We start from the raw sequence: 24,315 nt of genomic DNA on the forward strand, positions 1-24,315 counted from the left end.
CTCCTGTTGTGTGGCAGAAAGAGATGCAGCACTGAAAAACATCTTCCAGCAAGAGGAACTGCGAGGGATATGGAAGCTTATTAGCATAACATGTTCATATCAGCTCCATCGGTTCCCTTAAAATATAGTACAGAACAACCAGTTGAAGCATTAAAGCATCCTAGGGTCTAGGAGAATCCCGCAGGAAGTCTGTATCCAGCCGTGGGAGTCAAAGCTGAGAAAAGCTATCAAGTGGAGCCTTAAAATTTTAATTAGAAAAGAAAGCGCTCTCTTCATTTTTCACCTTCATGCCGCTGAAAGTCTCTTTTCCTTCCTCCAATATAATTGTGGTTTTACAACCTATCTTGGTTTTAGGCATTGCCAAAAACACTGCAAAAACTGCAGCTACCATAGTGATTTTAGTTAATTACACTTAATCTCAAAATTCCCAAACATGCTATTCCAAGGGTTTTTTTGGGGGAGAAAATACAATCTGTAAAATAAAATATAATTTCTGAAAGCTAGTAATTTTTGTTCTATTAGTAGCACTGGGAACACTAAGTAACATTCAACAACAGATTTTTACACATCATTAAAATGAACACGATTATAAATGTGGCCAAATTACTAAAAATGAGAGTTACAAGTGAGCTATGTAGAAAGAAGAATGCAAACTCATTATGATCACTTTTGTAGTCTCCAGCCAGATGATATGCCACCTGGAATACAGGCCCCAAATGGGAAATTTCAGGGTCTCTACCAATTTTGCTAGAACAGAATTATTGCTTCTTCCACTGGTGCTAGTCAGCTTAAAATATTGCCCTATTTATCTTGATTTACAGACAGTAACATATTTTATAGTTAGTTTACTTCAACCATATTGGATATTTTAACATCGCTGAAATATGAAGTTCATAATTTTAACAGGGAAAGAAAAAAAAAAAAACACAACTTTGAACAACTGAATTTTCAACTTCGCACTGTAAGAAGCACTCATTAACAAGTAGTTCACACAAGCTGCCTGGGTTATTCTTTGAGAAAATAAAATCTGTATTAGTTACTTGTTACTGAAGACAAAGTTATGCATATATAACATACCCCAAAATGCCTTGTGGAATTTCCTAAAAGGGAACACTATAGCTTAGAACATGCTGCACCATGAGGAGATTTGATTTTTTTTTTTTCTCTTGCAGGGTGAAGAACAAGATAGGCATGAGACACATCAAGAAGAATCCTGGCGGCGAAAAGCTAGAGACATCTGCTTCAGTCACATATGTCTCACTGACTAAAATCATAAGCAAAAGCTGACAGACCTCATCAACGCTGACTTTTTTGTTTTGCTGGTACTGCTCAGCTGGTTGTTGCGGTAAGGGATTTAGCAGCAAAGCAGGAAGATTGTACACAGCAGCCTCTTTGTGACTGTATTAATATGCATATTAATTGCCCTCATACTGCTTGAGTGACAGAGCTATACAAAACAGCACAGACTCACAGTGCCTAAAACATACACAGTTTGCAGTTCAAAATCATCAGGCAGGAATAGCATCTATTCTAGAAGTCATTCTGATTTGTTCAAGGTACAAACCCCTTTCTCTTCCCAAAACTCTTCTCACTGAACTCTTTATTTCCATGATTCCAGTACAGTACATGTAAAGCCATTACCACCATCCTTTTTCTGGTTATGGACAGTTTTTCCATAAAGAAGAGCTCTACAGAAAAAAAAGGGGAAATAAGATCTACAGTAATGCAACAATCAGAACAAAAATGACAGTACCAAATATTAATGCAGAATTAATCTGTCATTTTGCCTAGTTTAAACAAATATAACCTGACACAGTTACCAATGATAAAACTGCAAGAGAGGACATGTGGAGACACAGCTGATCGGGTAGACCGTGCCAGATAAGTTAAAATAAATTGTTAATGTATTTTTTGTTCTCCACACTAGCATTTACAAGATCCCCAGAGTAGCTGTGATCTCTTTATTAAAACTTGCGGGCATGTAATCTGCGCTGTAGCTTTGATAGCTTAGATGAATGTATAGCTCTGGACCATGAGATGAAAGAATTCAATTCTCCTAGTATAATTCACAGTCCTGCTGAATGACCAAGTTATTTTTCCTTCTCACATCCTCTTCAAGGCACTGAGTTCTACTGATGAAAAAGCACAGTATAAAACCTGGTTTTGTAAGAAACTGTCCACACACAATAACTTGCCTTGGTCTGCAAGATGGGCAAGAAACTGACTGACAGGTTACACTCAGAGTGATCAATGGTTTTTACTCAGAATGGCAGCCTGTCACAAGCAGGAACCTGCAGAGATTGATACTGCCCCCCCCCACAGTTCAACATCTTCCTAAATGATCTGGATGATGGGACTGAGAGCACCATGACAAAGTTTGCTGATGATACCAAACTGGGTGGTGAGGTGGACGCATCAGAAGGGAAAGCCATCCTACAGACAGACCTGGGCAGGCTGGAAGACTGAGCTAGCAAGAACAGTATGGAGTTTGACAGAGACAAGTGCAAGGTCCTGCACCAGGGACAGTATAACCAAAGAGCCCAGTGCAGGCTGGGATCTCTGTGGGTGGGGAGCAGCCTTGCTGAAAGGGACCTGGGGTTGCAGTGGACAACGTGCTGAACAGGAGTCAACAGTGCTCCGCTGCAGCAACGAAGGTAAACTGGATCCTGGGTTGCATCCACAGGGGCATTACTAGCAGAGATAGCAATGCGAACACCCCACTCTACCTAGTGCTTGTCAGGCCACACCTGGACTGCTGTGTCCAGTTCCGGTCTCCACAATTCCAAGACAGGCACAGACAAACTGGAGATGGTCCAAAGGAGGGCCATAAAGATGATGATGAACCTGCCCTACAAGGACAGATTGAAGGAGTTAGGACTTTTCTCCCTGAAGAAAGAGAAGGCTCAGGGGAGACCTCATCACAGTATTCCAGTACGTAAAGGGTAGCTACGAAGAGGATGGAGGCTCTCTCTTCTCAAAGAGCCACACGGAGAGGACAAGTTACACCAGGATAGATTTCATCTTAAGATAAGAAGTATTTTATGCTGAAAACAATCAATCACTGGAACAACCCCCCCAGGGATGTGGTAGAGACCCCATCACTGAAGGTTTTCAGGATGCAATGGGACAGGGTGCTAGAAAATCTGTCTAGGCTTCCCTTCCCATAACAGGCTGGACGAGATGAACTTCTGAGGTCCCTTCCAACCTGGGCTATTCTGTGATTTTATGAACTGACTGGCAAGGTAGCTTCAAGCAGTCTCCTGGAAAACACCCTCTATTTCTGACGCAAGAAATCAAAATTTCATCTGATTTATATACTAAGATAACCTTCCCTGCCTTGTTTCACACGTGTGTTTATAATAACAGGGATATACTCAAAATACACAATAAAATAAGCGATACCCTTCAACTATATCTAGCAAGCCAATGACCTTGGACTCTGCCCACATGTATGCAAATACATACATTCTAACAGAAATAGCCAGATAAATATCCCAGTCTAATTGCTGGTAGACATTTCAGATACCTCTTTTACAGACTGTAAATAACATAGGCTAAAACTTCACCAGCAATTTTTTTAAATGCTTAAAACTGTAGAAAAATATACCACAAAACACCAATATCTAAGCTAGAATAAGCTTTGGTAAAGCTAAAATTAAAAGGGACTGCTGACCTGGGAAGGCATCTATTTGGGTTAGTTTTAAAAGTTATTATTTATATTTAAAATTGTTGTTTATGGCTTACCATAATGTTAAAATGAAGAAGTAGGCTTTACCATGTACTGTAGCAGGCAGATGCTTTAATACAGATCCATCAGTGTTTCTTCCTCCCTTGCACTGTCTTACACCAAAAACTCCAATGAAGCTTGAAATCAACTAATTGTAACTACCTTGTTCTTCTGTTGTCTCACCTATTTTTCCTCATCATTTCCAAAAGAACACTTTTCTTGCCATTTTCTAGCTCCAGTTTTCCAAAGAACTTACGTTCATTCTTGGCTTTAAGCATATCGAGGCATCTCATACTGTTAGCATATGAATGGCCTTCACTTGGGTTTCCACTCAAATTAATGGCGCTCTCAGGATCATGCCCAATGATTCTAATGCATGTTGAAAGCTGACAGACAAATTCCCACAAACAGTTTCTTTTTAAAAGCTACTGACTTTACTGCTGCCAAAACTGAAATGGGTAAGATTCCAGCAGTGTATTTTATTAGCTGCCTATTTACAATTCACTAAGCTATAGTTATATTAAAAATTGTTCTAAAAATTACATTTATGAAAAAGAAGCCATTAAAAGTGAGAAACTGGATGGATTGTTTCCTGGAGCTAATATAAAAATGGACCAAACCTCCTTGCTGTGGTTATAAACATCTCATTTTCACTCAGGTCAGCAGTATTATTCCACAGTCACATTGATGCAACAAAAAAATCTGCATACTCTGGTGAGTCTGCATAAAAACAGTTTCTCTGAAACCTTCTGAAATACATGGAATATATTTATTCTTCGCTGAGAAAGTTGACTACTGATCACTCTCAAGTCTAGACATTGCTTAATGAACAATCATCTGGACTGGGCTGAACATTTAACTTCCTGACCATCAGACCTCTGAGACTAGAAGGAGGAACCTTCTAACGCAGATCAGGTACCAATGAAATAATCAACCTTTCCTTAGCAAAACCATTTGAGCAGCTCTCTGTACCTTTTTTTTTTTTTTTTTAATTTGTGCTCTAGAAACCTCGAGCAAGGTTTTAAAATGTTTCTCAAATTACTGTGGGAGCACAGTCAGTAATGAAAGTATGCAATCATAGTTCTGATTTAAGACTGAAAATCTTTGGTACAGATGCATTTCAACAAATTACACGCTTAACCAAGGTTTCCACTGTTCTCCATTGACTAAACAGGGAACCTACAGCAGCAAAACTCCTAATTGAGGTATATCAGTTTGGTGCCTAAAATTAGGTAGGATGAATATAGCTCAAAAAATTACATGGCACTAGTTGATGATGGAAAAAGTCTAAGGCAGTAAATCACAGGCTGACTTGAAGCAGCCTTCTTTAACAGGTCCCAAATGGTTTTAAGTCCTAACAGCTTTTTCCTTCCAATAAAAACAAAACCAGCAAACAATGACCCATGGATTGAACGGTGTGCTGGCATCCAAGGAGTGGGGATTTTCTCCCTGGTTGTCCATTTGGAAAACAATAAGTGTATACATATATAGAATTCCATATATATAATACTTCATTGTTCCAAATCCATTCAGACTATGCGATTTAATACATTAGCAGTTCATTCAACGCCCTGTGCTATTCTGGCTAAGCTGGTTTTGCTACCAGAGCAGAATTGTTTGAAGTCACTTGGGTATTTCCAAAACACACCACAATCTGACAACGTGACTTTCAGCCTCAGTATTGGTTATCTAACAGCACCAAGGAATTGCTTATGATTCACAGGACATTGAAAGGCCAGCGCATTTCAAGAAACAAATGTTTCATTATTTTTCAGAAGAGATTGCAAATTTTACATTTAAATTTCTAATTGTTGTTAAGCAAAACCAGCAAAATATTAAGTACATTAAAATGGCATATTTCAGAGGAAAAAAGAAACAATCAAAAAAACAATTTAGGTATTATTTTGAATATGCATATGACATCACGAAGAACTTATTTCAGACAAGAACATTTTGTAAAGATGGCCTTTGCAAGGAACATGCTTGTTTAGGTAATACGAGATAAAACAGGGGAGCCCCTTAAAAATAACATATTCTGAAACACAATACAAATAGTTGTACTGAATATTACATTTCTACACAAACAGAACTAGGAACATACTACTGTGAAGCAGTCAGACTTCTGAGCTTTTTTTTGTTCTTTTATTCTATTAAATTAAGTTGTTAAGAGGACTTGAAACTTTTTTTAAAGTATTTCAAAATGGGGAAATTCATATCAGTATAGTCAAGCAAGCACTTAGCTTTTTTTTATTGGACCGTAAACTACAATAGCTAGATCTCTAGTAATATCAATCAGATACAGAAAACCAGGCAACTTGGATTTCTTGCATGAAACCCAGGGATGATACAGTGCTATAGTTCAGTGTACAAAAGCACAAATGCACATGTACAACTATTGCCTTAGAAATCAAACTTCAAGCAAAACAAAAATCTAAAAAAAAAAAGGGGTAAGACAGAACTAATTTACACAAGCATCAATACAGTGGCAACTACAATACTAACAAAGGCAGCACACTAAGGCCTTGAAAAGAGGTGCTGCACCTAATGGAGACTTATTCTCACTGCTCCAGTTACTCCTGAAGAGTAACTGAGATTACTTCTATTGTCTGTTCAGACAGCGCTGTGCGAAACAGTCTCTTTGATGTATACCGTATTTAGAAGAGGGGAACTGTTGCATGCAGGTAAACTGGGTTTTGTTTGAAGAACAGTCAAAAGAAAATGCGTTTCAAAAGTAAAACCATGAAAAATAGTTTTAGTCGCATCTATCTGCCCTTATTTTAACAAATACGTAACGCTGAAAAAATTAAGCCTGAAGATGTACACATCCTAACAAAATACATATTGTTATACGTACTATTTCCCCCACCACTGCTAGAAAAGAACTTTTCACCCCCTCTTACTATCCCCAAACCTAGTCAAAATTGGGAATTCCTGAAGTTCAACTGAAGTGCTGGACAGAGACAAACAGGTGAAAAAAGGAGGACAAGAAGCAATGGAAGATGATCTACTTCGATGGAAACACTGGTATTTCAAACTGCCTGTACCAGAGTAATAATGTTATTGTATACAATATATCACATAGATGTATGTTATGCATACCCTAAAAAAAGCAAAGAACTCGCACATTTCTGCTTTAGTAACATTTTTCCACCCACAACTTTATTCCTCTATTATTCTCATTATGTGCTCTGAACAAAACTAAAGTTAAAACTCTAATGCAGTTTCAGAAGATGAGAATATAAACTAGTATTTTTACCAATTTTGGCCAACAACACTGGAAGTTAAATTATTGTTAACTGGAACGCTCCCCTCTTTTTACTAAGTGAAACAAAGTGGAAAAAACATGTTTTCTAGAAAGCCAAGACCTAGCTAAGACAAACATTTGGTAATTTTCAAACTAAAACCTCAAGTCTCTCTTAAGAAATGCTATAGGGACACATAAAAGGGAGATCACGGACATATGTAATTCATTGCTGTATGCATTAAAACCTTGTCCATAAATAGTTGCCTCTCAATTGCCAAAGCACTGAGGAAAACAGGGGAGAAAAAGAAAAGCAGCTGCTGTTCCAAAGGAAGAATACTCAGAAGTGTTGCTGTCACTTGATCGTTAGTTCGATGAAAATTTTTAACCAAGCATAACCCAATACCATTCGTCAAATCTGACTGCGAAGTGATGTTATTACCTCAGAGCGTATATGCTGGAGAGACTACATGTAGTGACAGAAACACTCTCATAGTCACTGCTGGAGATGGAGCTGAGGGGGGAATCACGCAAGCCATCCTGAGAACTGAAAAAACATACGGAAACAAAATGAACTGCTGAAGCAAACAAAGGTAAAAAACAGAGCACTGTGATAACTCATGGCTTGTCATGGATTATACAGAAATAAGAGTAAACTAGCAGTTATATTTCTTCTCTTCAGAAAATGATAAAAACCTATTCTGTTTTCCTCCCAAAGGACAATTTGGCAAAGTCAGGGGGCACACATTTTATAAAAGTCTTCTATTTAATTCATGTCATACAGTTTAAACATTCCGGAAAAAAAATGAGGATCTTGCATTTTTCATAGGGTATAGAGGGAATAGCATGCCCATGCTGCTAGGTATGGTTTAATGTTATAATGAAAAAACAAACCAAAAGTTCATAAAGTCACTGCTTATTTCAGGCCAAGACATGCTAATAAATAAGCTTCAAGAACAGCTGAAATATTGTGACAAGTTTTAACTGAGTTTCCTTCCAACAGGAAGGAAAAAGTCTGTGAGAAAGCAGAAATTTGGTTCTTCAGTGAAGGTGATGAAGATAATATACCTACTCCCGTCCCTAAATTCGCTCAGTTCCTATAACTGCCATATATGTACCTCAATTTTTGTGCTTTAAGCCAACAGATGAGCAGGAAGGAGCAGTCCCATGGCAAACCACTGACACTTCATTAGAGGAAATCCACTGTCTACTAAGTGAAAGGATATGAATAATTTAAATGAACAGTACACAAGTTGGCTCTGGCATCCCTGGGCTAATGAAAAGCCTTTAAATAACACATCATTTTAGATCTTACATCACATTATCAACATAAACTAGGATTAAAAGATTAAAAATAGTTTCATAAGCACTACAGAACTACCTTGGAAAGACCAATTTTTTATTTCAGTAACAGTTTATTGCTCAGCTACTGGAAATTCCACAAGCTAAAAAAAATTAAATTATACTAGATAAGAAAATATGTGATCTTGAACAGAGGTATCAAAGTTGTACTGGCTATAGGCAGTGCAGAAGAATCATTCGAGCCTGCTGAAATCAAATGTTCAGTCAACAGAAATCTTTGGACAATGCAGAGGGAAACCTAGGAAATATCTTTAGTTAAAATAGATGTAATTATATAGGTCAGGATTATTTTACCTTACTTCTCCACAATAACTAGCAGATTTTTTTTAATGTTTTTTTGATTTGCAGGCATATGCAGGGTAGGTATTCAAACCAGTTACATTCCAAATTCTTTTCTTTTACCAAATTTACTATTGTAGCTATATTTGCAGCTAGAAGTCCGGAAGAATGCTTAAGGGGAATTCTTCAAAGCAGTGTATGGAAGGTACATGCTCTAATCCCACTAAGAAATAATAGGATTTGTTTGCATACCTCCCACTAATCACTTGGAAAATGTACCCCTTCATGTTCCTCATTTCTCATTGCCAATTTGAATGTAAATCCCTAGTGTACTCTGCTTTAGTTGAAAGGAGAGCCTCACAACTGGAAAATAATTTTATCAGACTTGAACAAAAAACTATTTAACTTTCATTCATTTTATATCATTTCCCTTGCTAATTCTGCTCATTATGAAGAGATACATGCATTTAAACAAAGGCTTACTCTTTTATAGCTCATCACCTTTACCCATCCAATCTTACAATAAGGTCATGCTACTAAAATGTACTTTTAGTATCTGTTTTATGGCAGCTAAATGATATTAAAAAAACATTAGCAAGTGATTTCACAGCATGATTGAGCAGGAGAAGCTGTCTTGCAAAGATGAAACGTATTGTTCAGAATAAAGTAATCTCTGAACAGCAGAACCAGGAAACAAGAACAACTAGCAAACTCAGCACCTTCTTTTATTATCTCTCACCTCCCTGCCATTTCCAGATTTTTCCAGTGTAACAATCCTGCCAGCTGATTTCGGTAGTAACACTTTTCTGAAAGTTGTCAGGTTTGATGTCCTTCAGTGCTTTCTCTGAAGCTCTGCCCGATATATTTGAAATCTAATCAAAATCTCTCTCTTAAAAGTAGATAATTTTTATTGTCAACATTGTCCCAAGTCACAAAATCACTTTCTATGCTGAGTTAACTTTGTGGACTGGACATGGATGTTTGTCTGATCAGGTTACATGCCTCTTCTCCCTACTTTCCCTCTCATTTGAATCCTCTCTCACCTCTGACCAGTTTCTACCAGCGTAACTTTCTCATCAGTTCCACTATTTCGCTTTTTTTTTAAACCTTGTCTTAACACCGATTGCCATTCTAAACTGCTTCATAAATGCCTTTATTTTCCACTACTCCGTCTTTTACTTTGTGCCCAAACCTGGCCATGCTGAGCCATCTGCTGATTTCAGGATTAGATATCCATCTGGTCAGTCATCATTTGGCAATGTACACACTTGACAAAACTATGCTCACAGAGGTTAGTTTGTTGTAGTAAAGGATGTGCAGTTTAGACAATTAAAATGTGTAAACATTTTTCTCACTCCTGTGTACCAATACAGATTGAATTTTTGTACCAGAAGTAATATTTATTCTTTACAATGTTTATTTCTGGTTCATATTCAGGCTGTAACTCTTAAGGTAAGAAATTCTGTGTTTATTTAGTACCAAGAAATCGGAATCCAGTAATAACTGTTTTATACCTTCTTGGTGTTATACTAAATAGTTTGGTGTTTTTTTTTTTTTTTAATGCAAGAACAATAAAAAGACTCCTGACATACTCACTGAATTCCTTCTCAGTACACACAAATTCAAGATACCTCTTTGCACAATTTTCTTCTTGTTAGTGTCTGCCTGAAGATTTGCTCAGCTTTTTTAAGATGCCGGTAGATCCTGATGTGAATTGACTTGCTTTTCCCAAATCACGATCCCTGTTATCAGCTGACAGTAGCTCAGTGCATGTGTTCATTAGCACAATTATACGAAGCAAAGGTATGTGCGTATAGACAGATTCTGCAGCTAACAGCAGCTAACCCTTTCTCTTCGCACACCAGCCCACAGGCGACCTGAACTTCATTGCATCTTGAGCTTGTTTGAAATTAATGCCCTGTTGGATTGGGATTCATAGGACTGTTTAAATTGTGCAAGGTGGCAAAAGTTTGTTTCATTTGTGAGGTCTTAAACACATACAGTGCTATTTTAAAAATTACATTCCAGCATGGGATAAAAACACCATCCATGCTCAAAACAGAATTCAGCACTTCTGATAAAAATACAGAATTAAAGATTTGAGGCAACAGAGCAAAGTGACATGGGGTGATGTGGCTGCCTCTTTTTATGGAATACTGGCAGACTGAACTAACAAATCTTTTAAAGCTGTTGGCCATTTTTTGTAACTATTTTAAGTAAAAAACAAACTGAAAGCTGCCTTAATTTTGGTTTGTGTGCTCTTTTCTACCGGAATGTGATTCCAGCCTCTTATATTTAATTAAACATCCGGTTGTTCCAGGGGATGGTTTCTTCATGAATGTTATTACTTGAGTTACAATTACATTCTGTGTTACATTTGTTAATTGGCACAGATCATCTCTTCTCTGTCTATCTCACACTACATGAGAGCTAACTCTAAAGCCTCACGTGTCAGCTCAGCTATACAAAATCCGCTCAAATAAGTGGCTTTTAAAATTCTGTTTTACCTACTGTGCTCATTTCAGGAATCTGTATGTTGAGTTAACAGTTCACTGTTGCTGCATTTGATATATGGACCTAGTAAAATGGAAGCTGGTACAAAACACTGACACCTTTTATTTGCACACTGAGGCTTCATAACAGCAGTCAAGTTAGCTGATATCATACAAAATTGGTGTTCAACAGACAAGCTCAAACACTGCCACTTTTAATTTGAGACTTGTATTGTTAAAAAAAAAAAAATAGAAGGGGGGGAGGGATTGAAAAAACTCATTTATACTGAATCTGAATTTGGCCAATTGCACAAAGAAACAGAATACCACAAGAGGAACAGAGGGATTTCAATGAACAGCTAGATAAAGTATTGCTTAAGTGAAATTCTGCAGTTGAAAGGCTGATATTTTGTTCCCAATCAAAAACTTGTTGATGAGAAGTTCTCTCACTCCTGAATAGCCAGTTAGAAGACTAATCAATAAAAGACACTAAGCAGACATGTGTTTGTTTATGTGAACATGCACAGCTGTTCCATTAATTTTTATTGGAAAGGCATCTTCATAATGTAGACACACACAATTTTCTTAAGTCTGATTGTGATGGAATTATAAGGAAAGCATGAATTTAAGACATTTAATCAAGGTAATTTGCATTGCAATATCAATCTACGTTTGTTAAATAAGCACTTACAGAATCAAATACTATAAACAAAAAGACAAGCTGGAACGGTAATTTGTGTGGGTTTGTTTGTTTTTTTTTTAAATGTAAATACTAGTCATCTCAAAAATACAAATGCTTCTTCTCCATGCATTTATAAAAGGTGGAATGACCTATCTTAAAGTTGCTATACTGAAAATGTGAACACAGGTCACATGTTGCTAAGGAGTGAATAAAATAAAATACAGGCAGAAAAATAAAAATTAGAAACCAACTGTATAAAACAGGTGTTCATCTTTTTACAAAGTCATTCTAATAGGCTGAGGAAATAAAATTTTTAATATATTACAATATAGACTATTGTAATACAGAAATATATTACAATATGTACAATTTTTCACTACAGAATTGCAACACTAAGAAATGGGACAACTTGAATACCAAGCTGGAGAAGAATAAATTATTCATCTTATTCTAGAATTGCAATACAGATCAGCAAACAGCAAAACAAGCCTTTCCAAGGATGCCTCATTCCTCCTCCTTACACTGCAAAAGCATATGGCAAAATACTCTATTTTTTAAGCCCGCACAAATAAAAGGAAACAGCGCCAGCATCTAATGGCCAATGCACACAGCTAGAGCTTGCAGAAAGCGTGAAGGTAAGTTCTCCTCACTACCAATTTCAGCTTCTTTTGCCAATTCTCAGGTGCACTGTAAGAGGCTTCATCAAGAGTACACTCATCAAATAAATTAAGATCAAGGAAAACGGGGAAAAAAAACCCTGTAATTTAAGCTAGACATAATAGACCTGCAGGTGAAAGGACAGAAACCACGCTTAGGAATAATTTTTATATCAGAACTGTTGAAAGGTCAGTACGTAGATAAACACACAACAGAACCAGGTATTTCAGATTAAAACATGAAAACACTAGCACTGCATAACAATATGAACCAAGCTGACAAACTTCATAAAACAAGAATTAGCAGTTTTACAAGGACTCTTCAACTCTGGAAAGAACAGAGGGCCAAGTATTTCCAAAACACCAGAATAAATATGATCTTCACTCTTTGTAATTTTCTTTCTTCTTGGAAAAAGCAGACAGAATATGACAGAATGAGCATTTTAAAAAACTGGATAGCTTGCTTCCAGTTGAAAAAGAAGGAATGCTAGATACAGATCTTAGATCAGCTTTGTTTTCGTGTTATGTCCTTTTTTTTACCCCAAAACAGCAAATGCTGCTCTGTCATGATTTTATCATCTTCTGTACTATTCTCATGTTATTTCCCCCCTTTAACAGTTTGTTTTGCTACATGACAGCCTTTACTTATCACATTGTCCCTTCAGCAGATCAGATACTGACTACATTTTTGTTAGCTCTTTTCTTGTATTTGCATCTCGTTAATGCTGCTGCCCAAGACTATCAGCACCCTTAGTGTTTTATGGTTTTGAGATACCTACAAGCAAATAATGGAGAAAGACATAATATCAGCTATGACTTATAAACCAAAGTAATAAATGCATCTGAAGTAGAAAAGTATTTAATCTGTATTTTAAACTCCACTGAATATTGAGGCTAGATAGAGGAGACTGAAATACCAGGTATTTCAGACTTAAAGGATTAATTACAGTAAACCTGACTGATCATGAAATCATACCTATAAATAATGTCATCCTGCATAGCATAAGAACTGATTTACTAAAAGAAACAGTTTGTGTCATAACATACACATTTGACAGCTGCTCGATTCAGACAAGGGAAAACAATTTTCTTCTCCTAGTTGGTGACTTACAGTGACTAGAAAGTAAATACATTTATCAATTTGATGAATGAGCATATCCTGCAGCTATTCCACATGTATTAGATTGCTTATTGTTCTAACTAATGGGTCCATCATTCTGAAAATAATCTACTGCCTCCAACATTTCCCCTATGGTTAAGTTGGCATTCACAAGCATGTAATAGGGAGCAGTCACAGAAGCCTAATGAGATCTTCCAATTTAAAAATACCATTGAAAAGCAGTGATTAGTCACCACCCAGGCAGCATGAGTAAGAGAAGGTCCACAAAGTTCTGTTTTGTAACTGAATTCTCTCTTTTACCGATAACATGACTAGTGATTCAGAGCAAAAATGAAATCTATATATAGATATATGAGAAAACTAAAGATTTACAGACATTTTTTTAATCTAGTCCTCAGTAGATCCCCAGCATCTCCATCTCTCACAGAATATACTGAAGTTAACATCAGAACATTTCCAAATAAAGGAGCAAGAATCTAGTAACAAAATACCTCCATCCCTGTTTCTCCACTTCTGCTAAGATGGAATATTTGCCAATTAATAGCAGATGTACTACAGTCTCAATAACAAATAGAGAGAATTAGATGTAATCAACAAAGTAACTGTGGAAGACACTATGGTGAAAACAGACAAAACCCACTAAAATATTCAGAAATATTCACCCCAAAATTTTAAGAGAACTCAAGAGTGAATCAGATGAATTATTAACGTCATTTAAAATTTCCTTGCTGTCTGGAGTTTAAAGGTGGTGATCTCTAAAAATAAAGAGGACTCCAAGGGGATTCAAACAACTCTAGTTCTGTGAGCCTGATGTTTGTACCAAGCAACTTAACAGAATATATCAAAAGCTAAAATAGGTAGACAGTAACGTGAAGGTCTGCCTGGGAAGAAGTAACATGGCTTCCGTAGAGGGAACCTCTTGGGAGCTCTGTGAACAGGTCAAGCAGCTTGTGAAGAACAGCAGTTTGGCGGGCAGCCTCTGGATTTCGAAATACATTCCAAATACCACACTAAAGGCTTTTAGGAGCTACAGCATGAGAAGGGGGCCCAAAATGGATAAATAATTCTTAACCGCAAATAGGGAGGAGCTGTCAAATGACCACTTCTCAGAAGAGTGGCAATGTCACAGCTGAAGTTCTTTAGGACCCTAGGGGTTTTGTTTTCACGTATGACCTGCAAAAATGCAGAGTGCAATGAGGTCTGAAAGGTTGCTACTGGTACAAAACTATTCAGGGCAGTAATAACCAAGAGCAGACTGAAGAACTGCACAGGATCTTAAAGTCTGAATAACAGGTAATAAAATGGCAAGATGAGATTCAACTGGTAAACACAGAGAACAATTTTAGCATTAGATATATAATAACAGCCTCTGAGGTCACAAGTAGGATCTTGGGGCTTTGGCAGACAACTTCAAAAAACATCAGCTCACCACTTGGCCAAAATTCCCAAGTCAAATACGGGGAGCCATTGGAAAAAACAGAAAATAATTATGCCACTGCGCAAATCCATGGTTTGCTCATATCTGGAATAAGGTAGTTCCGATTCACTTATTGCTAAGAAGAAATAGTATAATTGAAAAAGGGTTAGAGAAAGACAAAAGGAAAGATCAAAATTATGGACAACTTCTGATCAAGTAGGCTGCGACTCTTCTGACCTGAAAAAGTAACCCATAGTCAAATCGTGACTGAGGTCTTACAAAATCACAGCTGGTGCAGAAAGGCCTGGCAAGAACTAGGAGCCGTTCAATGAAGTTGTTAAGAGTCAGGTCCAGAGGAAACGCAAGGACACAGAGGAATAGACCTACAGAACTCGCTGTAAAAGGACAATTCTCATACAAAACTTTCACATATTATTAACAGAGGCTGGATAAATAGGTGAAAAAGAGGTTGTTACATCCACAAACCATGTGAGGCTGAAAAGGAAGCTTATATATAATTTTGTTATATTTTGTGGACTTGTTCTCACAAATTTCATTTAATATACTACCCAAGGCAAAAATTAGTAGACAGTGTTGTAAACAACATATGATCTATCAGGACACTAATTAAACATACAGTAAATACTTTTAAGCAAAATTCCACTTGAAGTGTTGCAAAAGCATGAAATGTCAAAGGGATTTGTGAATGACTTCTTAAAATGAAGTCCATTCAGAAACCCTGTTGTAAGGCCTTGAATAGGATCATACTTGCAAGCCTAAGATTGCAAATACTCAAAATAATGAGGAGATAAAATTACCTTCTTGAAAGTCAAGTTTTGTGCACACTAAGTTATGTTTTACCTGTAAGGGGAATTAACTCCAGCACAGAGAGCTCTTGATTCTTTTTCCACTACCAGTAAAATATTTCATAATTCAATTAGTATGTTATTAAATAAATGTGTATTTCTGTAGCCTTTATATTGTGGTAACGCTTCACGGTTCTAGCTACGCCCCACTGCGTTATCCTGAACTCTTTACGCATATAACAAAAAGAGATCCTGCATCACACACACATGAACTCGGTAGAATTGACACAGTAAGGCACAACGGAGGAAAGCTGTCACAGAAATACAGAAAACAACTTCTATTTAACGCCTTCCCTCTGCTTTATGATATTAATACTTCCGGGAAACTGAGGACACTACTCACTACAAAGCAGGTTATCCTCTAAACAGTAAAACAAAATGAAGTCTGGTTTCCTACTGACACGTGTAGGATCCCTAATGTCTAATCAAAGTTGAGCTGAAGCACAGCATTTTCTTTAACACAACTATTAGTATGGCATCTCCTTGTTATCTAGTTCCTTACTGTCATTAAATATGTAGAACCTTAATCCATGACCTCTATTCTTCTATCAGCTTTGGCTGAAATGGTCCAATAGGTTTAAAAGCGGTTCTGCACTCTCTTAGGCTCCTTCAGCACACAGACATTCACAAATACACTCGTGCCCACAGGCAAGATGATCAGATCAACCCCATTCTCTCAAATGAAGCTAAGGTAAGATGTGTTTAGAACCCAATTTAATCCTGCACACTAATGCAGAAGTTAACATTTTAGTATCTGCCAGACACTTTTCCTGCAAAACATCACAGTACAATAGAGGTAATGACCCAGGTAATGTTGAGCAGTAATGCACTCTGTTACATTAAACTGGTAAGATTATTATACTTGATTTCAATGATACAGAGACATTGTACAATTAAAATTCTGGTGTTCTCCAAATGTTTTCCAAAAAAGCTGAAGTCCAATAAAAAAAGCTACTCGCATTAAAAAAAGCATATTGAAAAATTCCTTAATCCTGCAACACACTATTTTCTTTAAAATCAACATTACTTATACACCAATCACTAAAGCACAGGGATTTAGGAATTTATTTACATGCAAGTTACTACCAAAACATCAAGTTACTCTTACCTTGAACTAGATCTTGACTTTACATCTTCCTTTGCTGTCCTTTCACTACTAGCATCTTCATTGTTATCCATTTTTTTCTCACATAGTTGTTTTCTCTTCTCCCACTTCTGCTGATTTGAGATACTTTCTGCTTCTCCTTGTGAGTCATTTTCTGCTCCTACCTGTGAACCTGAGGAATGTGCCAGGCACTTAGAGGAGATCGGCAGTCTTTGCTCTTCTCTGCCAAAGTCTCTTTCTGCTAACAAAGCAGAAGTTTCAGGTTTTAACGTTTCCTGTGCAGGGACTGAATTGTCCAAGTTATCTACATGGTCCATTTCCTTAGACTTTACTAATGTGTATGAAGCATTTACAACACCTCCTGCAGAATGTTTAGTCTTTAAACCTTCAACACTGTCCTCCCTGCTGTCTTCACAGCTGCCACAACACACACAGGAATTAATTAGACAGTTTGTGGCAGCTATACTGAGTTTATGGGATTCATCCTCCTCCTCATTTGCTAATGGATTAGCAGATCCAGGAACACAACTAATAGCTGCTTCTGGAGTTGTTACTGGGGATTCTGAGCTAGAGGGAGATTTAGGATTGAATATTACAGTAGCAGATATTTTCATTCCCCCTGTCCTGTGAGCTATCACCTCCGCTGTTTCAGCATCATCAGCGTACGCATCCCAGCCATTGAGGTATACCTGCGAGTCCGGACCTTCTAGACAGCTACATGAATTCTGAACCAAGATGCCAGACATCTGGTTGCTATCTTCAATATTGTTATTATTGCTTAAGTCACTTTCAGCATCTTTTAAAAGCAAAGTTTCCTCTGGCTGATGGCCATTCTCATACAGCAAAGCATCTCTGTATTGTAGGTTCTGTTTTGAATCGTGGCAAGGGTTATTCACCCAAGCAAAAGTATCACTTACTGAATCCAACCCAGCAAGAGCTTCTCCTGCTCCATCTAGGTCATCCATAAAAAACACTCTGTCCTCATCATCAGTTAAATTGTCAAGATGGTGTCTTGTCGGTGAAGCTTCTGTGCTAGAACTATTTCTTAGGCTAGGTCTGTGAGCTGGAGACTGACAGATGCTTGGAGGGGAAAGCAGAGAAGACATTTCATCTCCAACTCTGTGTACCATCCTATTCAGCTGTTCCAGCTCCTGTTCATCATACTGCATAGAACAAGCCAGCTCAGCCTCTGTGTTTTCAGCTTTTGCTGAAAGCTCCTTAGTAGGCAAAGTCGCAGTTATGCCTGGTGTAATGACAGAGCGTACTTCAGCATCTGCTCTGACAGGAAAATCCACATCTTGAGAGATGCAGAGGTTACGTTCCAGTGTGTGCAGTTCATCCTCAGTCAATGTCTGAAGTAGATCCCTGAAAATGAAAAAATACACACATATCACTTTGCATTTACAATCATAGGAGGCACTGATGTTACAGATTTTAAAGAAAGCTTTCACTGTTAGTACAGAAATCCAGAACTTGGGGGCACAGACTACTTTCAGCTCTGTAACTCAAGGCGCGTTTGGCATTCATATTCAGAATACATGTGATTGCTGATGCCTGAATTTGAAATTACTCATGCAAATACAGGGCACCAAGCTATTTACATCCTTGCAATGAAGGCCCAAAATAAATCAAAACACCCCCAAAAATGGATCTTTCCCCCTCCCCATCTACGTATAGCAGTTACCCACAATTAGATATATTTTGTCATTTTAATTTTTTAATTCACAAACTTGACTGATTAGCAATTTGCCATCCTTCATACTAGACTCTGAAAATTATTCTGCAAAAGAATACCGCAGAAGTTTCACACTATTATATTGTCAGATAAAGAGAATCCATTAGAAATAGTAATATCACTTACGCAACACTGATGTCTTTGAAGCCTGTTCACTGAAACAGGGATTGGAAGCTGGCTCTCTCCTGCCTCAAACACCTACCTCAGTCATAAGGGAGCTAAGCTCTGCATCATGTTAAGAATCAGGCAGTCCCAAAAGCAAACATATAGGTATTTACTAAACTATGTTTTCTAGAGACATGCAGCATCCCCAGTGTTATCAAGTGTCCTCAGTATTGCAGTTTAGGACCACAAGCACCTAAAACCAAAGTCTAATTTGGGGCTGTTATGTTTTAAGTGCTTTATAACTTTGAAACAAATCCATAGACACAGCAGCACATAATTTTAGGTCTCCATTTGATTTACACTATGCTTCTCAACTAGAAACCACATATAGAAATATACTCTGTGAAGAACTGCTGTCAACTTTTTCTAAAGACCATCAAGTATTTTAGCATAAATGAATGGATAGGAAAAGCAAGACCTTCTGCTTAAATAGGGGCTAGGAGTCCATTATTCCTCCTGTGTTTAGAAATTGTTGGCTAGCAGGTGATATAAACCTGTCAGCATACTACTACTACTAAGCAGCACATATTAAAAGAATTCCTTTAAAGGAGTAACTTCAGTCTATACAAGACAACCAAAAAACTCCAAAGAAACATTTAAACACATCTCACATACCATTTCCAGTCAATGGTTTGCATTTTAATTTGGTAACTCAAAAGATCAGATATTTTTCCAAGTACTATCACTAGAAGATCAAACTGCCCAAAAAAATACATCACTTGTATATCATATGTTACCCTACAATTTTTAAAAAAGATAACAGTTTAGATAAGCACGCTTAAGTCAGGATAAGTATAGAATATATATTTTTATGGTTATGTACATTCCATACAATTAACAACTTATTTAAAAAAAAAAAATCATGCTTTTATAGAAGAGTTATATGACCCTGAAAAAAATTCTAAGCCTATGGAAGAACTACCTTGTAAGAACAATTGCACCGTCGTATCGTCCCCTTTTCACTTGTTTCCACATTCTCTAATAGTGAAGTCAGTACTTCTTTAAATCGTTCCATACGCCTCTGAGTCTGAAGTTTGACAACTGAGCCAGCTATGTGCCCTGGTGGTCAAGAAGGCCAATGGCATCCTGGGGTGCATCAAGAAGAGTGTGGCCAGCAGGTCGAGGGAGGCCATCCTCCCCCTCTCCCTCTACTCTGCCCTGGTGAGGCCGCATCTGGAGCACTGTGTCCAGTTCTGGGCTCCCTGGTTCAAGAAAGACAGGGATCTGCTGGAAAGGGTCCAGCAAAGGGCTACAAAGATGATTAGGGGATTGGAGCATCTTTCTTATGAGGAAAGGCTGAGGGACTTGGGTCTTTTTATTCTACAGAAAAGAAGATTGAGGGGGCATCTTATCAATACTTAAAGGGAGGGTGCCAGGTATATGGGAACAGTCTTTTTTCAGTAATGCCCAGTGATAGGACAAGAGGTAACAGGAACAAACTTGAGCATAGGGAGTTCCATTTAAACATGAGGAGGAACTTCTTTACTTTGAGGGGGGCAGAGCACTGGCACAGGCTGCCCAGAGAGGTGATGGAGTCTCCCACTCTGGAGACATTCAAAACCTGCCTGGACACAGTCCTGTGCAACTTGCTGTAGGTGACCCTGCTCTGGCATGGGGGTTGGACTAGATGATCTCCAGAGGTACCTTCCAACCCTGACCATTCTGTGATTCTGTAATTTTTTCAGTCATAAATGTGTAAGAAAGGAAAATGGGCAATCTTTGTTAGTGCCACTTACCTAGCAATACTGCTTTATAACATTTTAAAATACCTTCACATTCCTTTCTTTTGTCTAAACAGTATGTAACAATACCAACTTAGTACTCCGATCTTTTATTTAAATGGTAATCAGTGTCTTTAACAGATTAAGCATTTTAACATCACCATAAAACACTGACAGAGAATGGTTCGGTCTTAAGTTCAACATAAAAATAGCTGATTATTTATTTTTGAAACTATACCAATATAATCAATAAAAACATAGAATAACATGATTTTTGCCATGACGTTTTGTATTATGAATTTTCAGTTTCTTAGTTTTTACAGAAATGCTGTGATGTGGGATTTTATAAGCAGAAACAAAGTTATGTGAGATTTTAGAAACAGTTGGGTTTTTAATTAATAATACTAAACACAGAGTAAGCACACAAACACAACAGTGAAGGGTTTAGGCTTGTCCCTCACCTATGCAAAGATATTAAAAACTAAGATACTTCTGGGTCAGGCCAGGGTCCATCAAGTAAAGAAGCCTGTCTCTTGTAACAGTTTCTAAGGAAGAGCATAAGAACAGGGTAAGCACACATGAACTTGTCTGAGTGCATCCTACTGGCTTCCAGCAGCCTGTAGCTCAGGCATTTCTGAACGAAGGTGGCATCCTTGTGTTCAATAATCCTCACTGAACTTTTCTTGCATAGTTGAAAACATGCATGTTGGGAATTGATCAACAGTCAACTGCTTAAGCATTGGCTATGCTTCCACATACATCTCAGTCATACCGTCTTCTCAAAACACATGAGATAAGAATTAGCAACTTCTACAAGTATAGACTATACTAGGAACGTTCAAAGGAATTTCCTTTGCATCCAAGTTCATCAGCATAACTGGGAATGAAATGGGCCCAGGGAAAAAAATCTAAGGTTGGATCTTCTTACTTTCTGGTCTGGGATTTTATTCAGTCTCCAGAACACTGCATGGTAGCACTTGGGATTCCTGGATGCCTGCTCTGCTTCCTTTCTGAAGGCACAAAGAGCCTGACTGCTCAGAACTATCTGATAAAAGGTCTCACATATTCACTGTAAAGTGCTGGAAACATATTTACTTTATGCTGGTTGGCTTCATTGACTTGAGTAATGAACTCTGTTTCTACCAATAACACCACCTCAAAACTTAAAAACAATTGTGCACAGTATTGAGAATAAGTAAATTAAGCTTGATTAAAAAAAAATCCAATCCAAACAATGAAATCAGCTAACAGTCCTCATGTCATTTTAAGTGAATCAGATCCATGCTGCCTTGCAAGAGTTGCTATACATAATCAGTTGGTAGTCCAACAGCCCTGTTATTTCAGCAGAGAAATAAGCCTGCTTTAAATTCAAAGGAAATATGCTCATTTTCCCAGTTCAAACACCAGAAATTTTGCTATAAAGCTTGTTCTAAAAGAGATTTAGACAATTATCTTCCCTTCTCTGCATTATGAAAAACCCAAGACTCACTGGGCTATTTTAAATACAAGTTTCCTTGCAAGGTGACAAATCAGCAGTTATCTTTTTGATACACTATACATTAGATTAAACAGGATTCACTACTAACTACCATGTTAGGAACATGGCATGGTTTAAAATGCCTATGCAGATATTAAGATTAAAATTAATGTCAACCAGTATACAGAAAGAAACATTAAATCTTACTACTGAAATTTTAACACTAAACATCAGGCATCGTTACTAAACCATAAGGTTTAATTACGCTGTAGCTACTTCCACAGTTCATTTCCTTTCTGCTGAAGCATCTGTAACTCGTCACTGGATACAAACAAGTGCTGCGTGTGTATGGAAAAAAGAATTTCTCCCTCTGCTTTCAGTATTCAGAAGTCACAGGTAAAGAGAGCTTCTGCAATGCACCCTGACAGCAGTTTTGTGCTTCCTTCTCACAGAGGCTTTAGAAAACATTGACTTTAAAAAAAAAAAAAAAAAAAAAAAAAAAGTGCATGTTGAGGTTCCACCTGCTTTTATTCTTTTTGGTATAGCATTACAGGACAGCAATCTAGCCTTGAAATTACAAGGAACATTTGTCTTCCAGTGGCTACAGCCACTGGCAGAAAAACAAGGCAAGTTTTTAAGATGTACTCTGCTTGTTACAAGCAGTAGTAGAAATTTACTCTGCCTATTGCAAAACCAATAAACATATTTTACTCTACTGCCAATATCCAGGGTGCAGAAATCACTTCTTTAAAGATCTGAGGCCAGATGTCCATTTAAAGACAAATTTGGCTGAATAGAGGACAGGGCCACAAAAAACCCAGGTGCACTGATCTCACACATTCTTCAAGCCTCCTTCGTTAACTTTGCTCCTATGGACTGAAATTTTAAACTGTTTCCAGAGAACAGCATCATTGTTATTGCCAGTCTATGCTTCAGTTCATGCTCTGAACAGAGCATAAACAGCTGTCTTTATGGAGCTGCCACCATAAGAACATGATGCAGTACAGGAATGCGATTTGCATCCTCCTGCTTCTGCAGTGCTGAGCTGAGTTCAGCACACCAAAGTCAGCAGATCTGTTCTGATACATCAACACTGAGAAACCAACACTGATACATAACAAACATCACTGGTACTCCTTTACTGAAAAAGTTTTAAATCAAATCAAAGTTTTAAAAACAGCCATCTTGGTAAAACTAGCGAGTTTCCCCTCCAGTCACTGTGCACACTTTAAAAGCATACAAATTTGACAAGCCTCCCCCCCTTCTTTAACGCATGGGCAACAGGTACACTGCATTTGATTTCTAGTCACAAACATTTCAGTGAACTTAAAATGGTACAATACTCTGATTCTGCACCACTTGATCTGCAATCTGCTTGATTCTGCACAACCAAAATCCATAGGGACCCCACCATCAATTGTAATGGTCCAGAAACAAGCATCAGGCAAGCAGAGGGCTCTGAAAAAAGGGCAGAATTAAGGAATACTGCAAAATCCCAAGTTTGTTAAACTCTGAAAGTCTCTGTATAGCAGCCTCAAATGTATACATAGTATAGGTAATATTTTACCACAAGAATGTTCAGTGTCACAGGCATCTAAACTAAACATCTATGCATATACCAGATTATATGCTTTGTATACTTGCTAGGCAGATTACAGTAGTTGGCAGAAATGTTTCAAATGTCTGTCTTTAAAAGGAACAAACATAACACTGCTATAAAATTACGCATTAGTAGATGTATAAAATACCAATGCTGATGTTTTATAGCTAAAATAAAACACACAAGCACCTTGCTTAGGTATTAAAACATTCAAAGTCATCATTTGCTGCTCAACCTTACCAAAATCTAAACAAGAACCCTTACTGCTTTTACTCAGAAAGTCTCCACAATCTCTATGGTTTTAAAAGTTACCAGCCACCAATAGGACACCAAAAAAAATCCCTAGCCAATAGATATTTTTCTCTGCTAGTTTCGATTTAATTATGTGGATCCACATAGACACAGCGCTTATCGCTGCCTTTAACAGGAGGGATGTCTTAGGACAATACATTTTAAAAATTACCTGTAATCTTACAAAATTATCAGCTGTATATTTGTTGTTATCCCATGACTTTATATATTTAGTTGGCTAAGAAGTTATAGGATTTTATGGAGAAGTGTACTGAGAGGGGATCATATTACTGCAGTAAGATGCAAATATAAGATGCAGCTATTTTAACAGAAGACTACTTGAATCTATATGTTCATGCCATAACTATTGGTGATGGAG

The 24,315-nt window shown here is 37.5% G+C and overlaps 1 protein-coding gene across 2 annotated transcripts in view; it reads right to left on the reverse strand.

The window, feature by feature from the left end:
• Positions 1 to 24,315, reverse strand: part of ZFYVE28 (zinc finger FYVE-type containing 28) — a gene marked incomplete at both ends in the record, with an annotated part of 170,882 nt that overhangs the window by 22,630 nt on the left and 123,937 nt on the right. For both annotated transcript variants that reach the window (XM_082482987.1, XM_082482986.1), the window contains 2 exons: positions 7,411 to 7,515; positions 16,951 to 18,312. In XM_082482987.1, the coding sequence (XP_082339113.1) occupies positions 7,411 to 7,515; positions 16,951 to 18,312 (1,467 nt within the window). The remainder of the gene's footprint in view (positions 1 to 7,410; positions 7,516 to 16,950; positions 18,313 to 24,315) is intronic.

Source organism: Vanellus vanellus (assembly GCF_965231255.1).
Source record: "Vanellus vanellus genome assembly, chromosome: 4".
Lineage (NCBI taxonomy): Eukaryota > Metazoa > Chordata > Aves > Charadriiformes > Charadriidae > Vanellus > Vanellus vanellus.